Genomic DNA, 6,759 nt, shown 5'->3' with positions numbered 1-6,759 from the left:
TGACACAGGTAAGCTCATCACCTCTTGTGGTTTCTGCGTTGAGATTCGAAGTGTTTTTGCTCTGGTCTGGGGTGTGTCTCATGACCCTTATCCTTCGTGTCTCAGGTTGGTTATTATACTTCAAATTTATGGTTACTTTTGAAAACGGCCTTCTTTGCCGGAACCTGTACTGCGGTGACAGTCAGGGTTTAGCTAGGGTAGTCATGGCTTCCATGCCATCCACATGATGTATATCTGGTACCAACTTTGGTCTACGGACATCCTGTAAATGCATTGAAGTTTGTATATACTCTGTTAAAATTCGTCTGAGCTATGTATGGTCTCATATAGTAATGATTTGGCACAGTGGTTAACTCATTCTGGTTACGAGAGTGCCTTAATACTCTACAGGACCTTTAAGACTTTGTTATTAGTTTATCCCTGATTAAATAAAAGGTTGTTCTGCATACACGGGTTTGTCATATGTTTAATAGCCGGATCTGGCTTGGAACCACCGATGTTTGCTATGAGACGGTTCAATTCACTGTTTAACGCTATTATTGTCTAATCGTTTTCCTTTGCTTACTGTTCAATACTACCCAGAAGGGTTTATGAGGCGGACATACTTTTCTATTTACAGTATTATAATAACTTACCAGTTCGTCTTAGTCTTTGCATGCATTCGATTCGTATGTTCCTCTTCCATTTCTTATGGTTAATGCAGCCTTAAGGGTGTGGTCTTGCATTCGGTAAATGAATGCATAGGCAACCCTTCATCCGCGTATACTATCATTTGTAACCGGGACTCGCCGGAGTTTTGAAATACATATATACTTTGTTTAGCTCGGTTCGCCGGGGTCGGATATACACATATGCATTCAAATGTTTCAGGGTTCTATTATTGCATTTTATTCTGTTGATAACCCGAGGATAGCTTTCTGTACGTTTAATCTATGTATTTACATACTGGTTAATTAGCTCGGATTTGTATATCTATGCGGTAACCCTTGATGGCATTCAGCTATCACGTACTGGCTTACACCTTGTTCATTTCCTTTACAAATCTTTCATTCGGATGAGGTGTTTGTCTGACATTCCAGAATGCCTATTTCGACTCTGTTCCGTAGCCGAGTCTCTGACTGTTTTATTTTCTTCTAATAATCAACACACTACTACGGTTTCCTCTACCGCCAACCGCCCCTTAGGGTCTGGTTCTACCATGGAAGTTTATATTCAACTACCAGATTTATTTTATTGCAGATGAACAAAGATACTGATACAACATTAATCTTTAATAACGACTACCATTAACAAATGAAAGAATACAGATTAGTCTATTCACCTTCAGTCTCAGTTCTTCATGCTATAACTTGATTAGGAAGTACATACCTGGGTAACCTGCTACCGATATTCCTACTTCCAGAAGTCACCTGCAACTGATTTGCTCTTATCCTCCCAACCTTGAGATCCACTTGCACTGGATCTCCCCCCGAGCCATCTTGCAGGCCTGCAGCCCTCAACAAGACTCATGCACAACCGTGCTGGGTTATCTGATCACAACCAGACTTAACCTCTTTTCCTCATTCTGTGCACAACCGTGCTGGGTTATTTGATCACAACCAGACTTAACCTCTTTTCCTCATTCTGCTCTCTCTCCCTGGAATTCTCCTCTCTGTCTGTTCATCAACCGCCCAGAGGTTTTCCTCCCAGGACTTTTCCTTGGGTGAGAAGCAGTTACTTCAGTTTCATAACTGATTCTATTTTCTTTTAATAGAAAATCCTCCTCCAGGAGGCTGCCAGCATTTCATGAATATACACATAAAAATAATCTGATATATATTCATTTCATAATTAACTAATGTCATTTAATGATAACAAGTCACTATTCATACCAATTTTTACCACAGTAAATGTTCCAGAATTACAAGTTACCGGGGTCATTACATCTTCCCCCCCTGGGATTGGACATCGTCCCGATGTCTATTCCCATTAAATAAATTTGGGTAAGCTTTTCTAATGAGTTCCTCGTCTTCCCATGTAGCCTCCTCAGGCCCATAGTGCTGCCACAGCACTTTAACTTGGGTAATAACCCGTTTCCGCAGCCGCACTTCTCTCCGGTCGAGAATGCTCTGAGGTTCGACCAGGACCTCGCCTTCCGGTTCAACCTGCAGACAACCATACTTAATTAGTTCCTATTAAGTTTAGCTGGATAATCAAAACAACCGGATTAATTCTTACCCGCACATCTTGCCATCGAATAACATGTTTAGGGTCATAAACATATTTCTTTAGGACCGAAACATGAAACACATTGTGAATCCTAATATGACTGGGCAGGGCGAGTTGGTAGGCCACTGGCCCCACTCTAGCCAAGATCTGAAAAGGTCCAAAATATCGAGGTGCCAGTTTGGTGCACCCACTCCATTGCAGTGTGCTCCTTCTAGTTTGAATCCTTACAAACACATGGTCACCAACCGTATACTCTGTGAATCTCCTTTTCCTATCCGCAAAGCTTTTCTGTCTGTCTTGTGCAGCCTTTAAGTTTGCACGCACTCTTTTCACCATATCCTCCATGTCCTTAAGCATTTCTGGACCCAAACTCAGCTTGTCTTCAGGTCCACCCCAACTTGAGGGTGTGTGGCACTTTCGTCCATACAGGACTTCAAAAGGACTTAGCTGGGTAGAAGTATGATAACCATTGTTATATGCAAATTCGACCAGGTGCAAATACTCTTCCCACTGACCTGGTTTCAGCATCACATACGCCCTCAACATGTCTTCCAACACTTGATTAACTCGCTCCGTTTGACCATCGGTCTGCGGGTGGTAGGCCGTGCTAAAGTTCAGCTGCGTACCCAACTCCGCAAACAATGTCCTCCAAAAAGTGGAGGTGAATTTCACATCTCGATCTGATATGATTACCTTTGGCAGCCCATGCAATCGGAACACATTTTGCATAAAGAGGTGAGCAATTTGTACCGCCTTGTAAGTGGACTGCACAGGTATAAAGTGTGCCGCTTTACTCAGTTTATCAACCACTACCATGATAGAGTCATTACCCTTCTTTGTTCGTGGCAACCCCGTTATGAAATCCATGGAAATGGTTTCCCATTTCCACTCCGGAATAGGCAAGGGCTGAAGCAGTCCAGCTGGATGCTGATGTTCTGCCTTAATTTGCTGGCATTCTAAGCACCGTGCCAGGTACTCAACTACCTGTTTCTTCATTCCTGGCCAATAATACTCCTTCTTGAGTGCCGTGACCATCTTTTGGTACCCTGGGTGGCCAGTGTAGTGGCTGATATGGAACTCATCTAAAATCAGTCTTTTAAGGTCATTTGAATCAGGTACATACAATTTCTTATTGAAGCACAGCATTCCATCGTTATCTAGTGTATAACCTTGCTGTAATATTTCCTTTACAGCTTGCTGTACTTGCTGTTTTAAGTGCTGGTATTCAGAATCGCGACTTGTTGCTGTTTTTATTTGTTCAACCAGTGAAGTTCGCCACTTGCTAATTGATAATTCACATAAACAATGAACCTCACGACTTAGCGCATCAGCCACTCGATTTTCTTTGCCCTTTAAGTGCTTTATTTTGAAATCAAACCCACTCAGGAAATCTTCCCAACGGCCTTGTCTTGCATTCAAGGTAGGTTGGCTGAAATAATGGGTTAAACTGTGATGATCAGTTAACAACAAGAATTTCCTCCCTAGGAGATAATGTCTCCACATTTTCAGTGCATGAATAAGAGCTGTTAATTCCAGATCATAAGCAGAGTATCTCTGCTCATGCTCCTTTAACTTCCTTCATTCGTAAGCTATTACCTTTCCCTCCTGCATTAATACTCCTCCCACACCCTCCTTACTGGCATCGGTGCACACCACATAATCCTTATTAGGATCAACTATACTCAGGATGGGTGCAGTGGTGAGTAAGTGTTTCAAACGCTCAAAGCTCTGCTGACATTCTGATGTCCACTTAAATATCTTCCCCTTTTTCTGCAATGAGGTGATAGGATAGGCTATCCTAGAAAAGCCTTCCACAAACCTCCTGTAGTAGCCAGCTAACCCCATAAAGGATTTGATATCAGCAACATCTTTGGGTATGGGCCATTCCATAATAGTTTTTATTTTCTCGGGGTCCACTGCAATTCCTTCTTTAGTTATCACGTGGCCCAAATACTGGATTTCCTCCTTAAAGAAATCACATTTACTAAACTTGGCGTATAGCTAATGTTCTCGAAGAGTTTGTAACACCATCCTCAGATGTTTCTCCTGTTCCTCTTGAGAACGAGAGTATATCAGAATATCATCAATAAATATCAGCACAAACTTGTCCAAAAACTGGTGGAACACGCTGTTCATCATGCACATAAAGGTAGCAGGTGCATTGGTCAAACCGAAAGGTAGCACTACAAATTCGTAGTGTCCATAGCGTGTCCTGAAAGCGGTCTTAGAAATGTCCTCATCTTTTATCCTGATCTGATGATAACCAGATCGCAGATCAATCTTGGAAAATACTTTTGCCCCTTTCACTTGATCAAAGAGTTCATCTATCCTGGGTAAGGGATACTTGTTTTTGACCGTGAGCTTATTTAGCTGTCGATAGTCTATACACATACGTAGGGTGCCATCTTTCTTTTTCACAAATAATACTGGAGCTCCCCATGGTGATACACTGGGACGTATGTACTGTTTATCCAACAGTTCTTGTAGTTGCATTTTCAACTCTGTTAACTCTGGTACGCTCATCCGGTATGGTGCCCGTGATACTGGTGCTGCTCCCGGTATTAACTCTATAGTAAAGTCTATGTCCCTCTTTGGAGGCAGCCCTGGTACCTCTTCAGGAAAAACATCTACAAATTCCTGTACCACCGGGATATTGCCTAATGCAGACATCTTATCTTTCTGGTTTGCATAACCAACTTGTATGGCGTAGATCTGACATTTCTTTCTAAGGCACTTGGCTAGCTGAGAAGCAGTGATAGGCCGAATCTGGATAGGGTGTTTAATACCCTGCAATTCTTGTTGCTGCCCCAAATCATCCTTGTAATAAATGGTTTTGGTTTTGCAATTTACTAAGGACCAATGCTTTTCCAGCCAATCCATTCCAATCAAGATGTCATAAGATCCTAATGGAAGCACATTCAGATCTGCTGTCACTGGCTGTCCAGCTATGCTGAAGGAACAATTATTAATTTTAGCTAGAACTCGTCTTTTGGCTCCCGTAGCTAACTGTACTAACCATGGTTTTTTGAACCTTTCTGATGATAGCTTACAATGTTCCACTACCTTTGGGCTAACATAACTTAAAGTAGCACCTGGATCAATAAGAACAGTTATAGACAGGTTTGAAATCTTACCTTCAAACTCCACCATGGTCGGTTGATATTCCGCTTGCCGGTCCTCCAAGGCTGCGTTAATTCTTGGTACGCTGCGTGCCACATCCCCAACGGTTGAGGCTTCGTGGATCTGAGATATTTGGTCGCCTCCTTTACGGTGCGGGCAGTTTCTAACATAATGCGGTCCTCCACAACCCCAACACTGGACTGGAGGTCTGGTTCCTTCGATCTCTGATCTGGCAGGCGGTTCACTAACTCTGCTTTCACTTGGCTTGGCCCGGAAGGTACCCTTGGTTGTATTTCTGTTAAACTGTCCCTTTCCAGCACTCTTACCGCCATTTCCACGACTTCCTTTGTTATTACCAGCAACTCTGTTGCTTTTTCGGTCATTCCATCTTTTGCTTGAGATATCTCCTTTTTGTTTGTTATGATGGTAAGAAATCCTTGCTTTCCGAATTGCCTCGTCCATGGTTCGGGGATTGTCAAACTCTATTCGTTCCCCTATATAGGCTGGTAGACTGCTCACAAATCTCTGTACCTTGGCCTTTTCTTCTTTGATGTATGGCACATAGCGAAGCAGGGAAGTGAAGCGGTTAATGAATTCATCCATGGACTGCTGCCCCAGCCTTAAGTCATGGAATTCTCGTGCCTTCTCGTCATAAAAACGCTCAGTTAGATATCTTTCCTTAAAGTATTTCTGGAATTTTCCCCAGGTGATGCTCTGCTCACTCACTCCTTTTACAGTTGTAATCTCTTCCCACCACAAGGTTGCTTTACCCTGTAGCTGGAAAATGGCCAGCCGCGCCTTCAGATTTTGGTCATATTCATACAGTTGGAAATACTTGTTAATGTTTATTAACCAAGCCTCTGCCGCTTCTTCCTGCTCTCCATCGAAAAGTGGAGGCTTGATTTTCCGGAATTCTCCCTGTAATTCCATTTTCTGTCTCTTTGAAGTCTGCTGTTCCAGTACATTGTCAGAGTGGTCTTCCTTCTCTTCTGAAATCTCAGGTGCGTACTCCCGCTCTTCAGTTCCCCTTTGTTGTTTTGCACTGGGATTGGCTAATGGTGGATTTTGTTTATTTGACAGACTCCTTAATATTCTTTCTTGCTCCTCTGTTAATCGCGCATTGTCTTCTCGTAGACGCGCCATTTCACCTTTCAACTCTTGAACAGTCTATAATATCGCCAGATTGGTACTGCGTGTCTCAGCACCAAGCTGTATCCACAATTCTGGGTTTTCCTGAGGGACGCTGCCTGCTCCCTGCATTTCCTCCATCTTACTTGTTGACTGCTAGCAGATTGTTGTTTCTGTATAGATTTCGTAATGGATAAACAGCAATCAAGTTAGTTACCTTTGTTACTTCCTCTTATATGCACTATATAAATTTTTTTTACAGATGGGCTTCACTACTCCAGAGGCCACAGTTTTGGAACCTTG

General features: G+C 42.7%; 1 protein-coding gene across 1 annotated transcript; it reads right to left on the bottom strand.

Annotated features, from left to right (window-relative positions):
- Window positions 1-414: 414 nt before the first annotated feature.
- LOC149207782 (uncharacterized) lies at window positions 415-6,471 on the bottom strand. The gene is made up of 7 exons (XM_089398146.1): window positions 6,292-6,471; window positions 4,657-6,201; window positions 3,805-3,978; window positions 3,022-3,381; window positions 2,455-2,973; window positions 2,088-2,144; window positions 415-543 (listed from the first exon to the last, which is right to left on the bottom strand). The coding sequence occupies exons 1-7, from the start codon at window positions 6,469-6,471 to the stop codon at window positions 415-417; spliced, it is 2,964 nt and encodes a 987-aa protein (XP_089254272.1).
- Window positions 6,472-6,759: the final 288 nt, after the last annotated feature.

Source organism: Pinus tabuliformis, chromosome 1_2 (assembly GCF_031772625.1).
Source record: "Pinus tabuliformis cultivar Carrire ecotype Pingquan chromosome 1_2, CPIR1, whole genome shotgun sequence".
Taxonomy (NCBI): Eukaryota; Viridiplantae; Streptophyta; class Pinopsida; order Pinales; family Pinaceae; genus Pinus; species Pinus tabuliformis.
This window is presented reverse-complemented; position numbering and strand designations above follow the sequence as displayed.

What these genes read in the sequence shown, in the direction of transcription:
- LOC149207782 (XM_089398146.1), bottom strand. Translation starts at nt 6,471, where the DNA reads ATGGCGCGTCTACGAGAAGACAATGCGCGATTAACAGAGGAGCAAGAA. An exon ending in GGAGATTCACAGAGTATACG is followed by an intron (nt 2,145 to 2,454) that starts GTTGGTGACCAT and finishes GGTTGTCTGCAG; the next exon opens with GTTGAACCGGAAGGCGAGGT. An exon ending in GCATTCTCGACCGGAGAGAA is followed by an intron (nt 544 to 2,087) that starts GTGCGGCTGCGG and finishes GAAAACGATTAG; the next exon opens with ACAATAATAGCGTTAAACAG.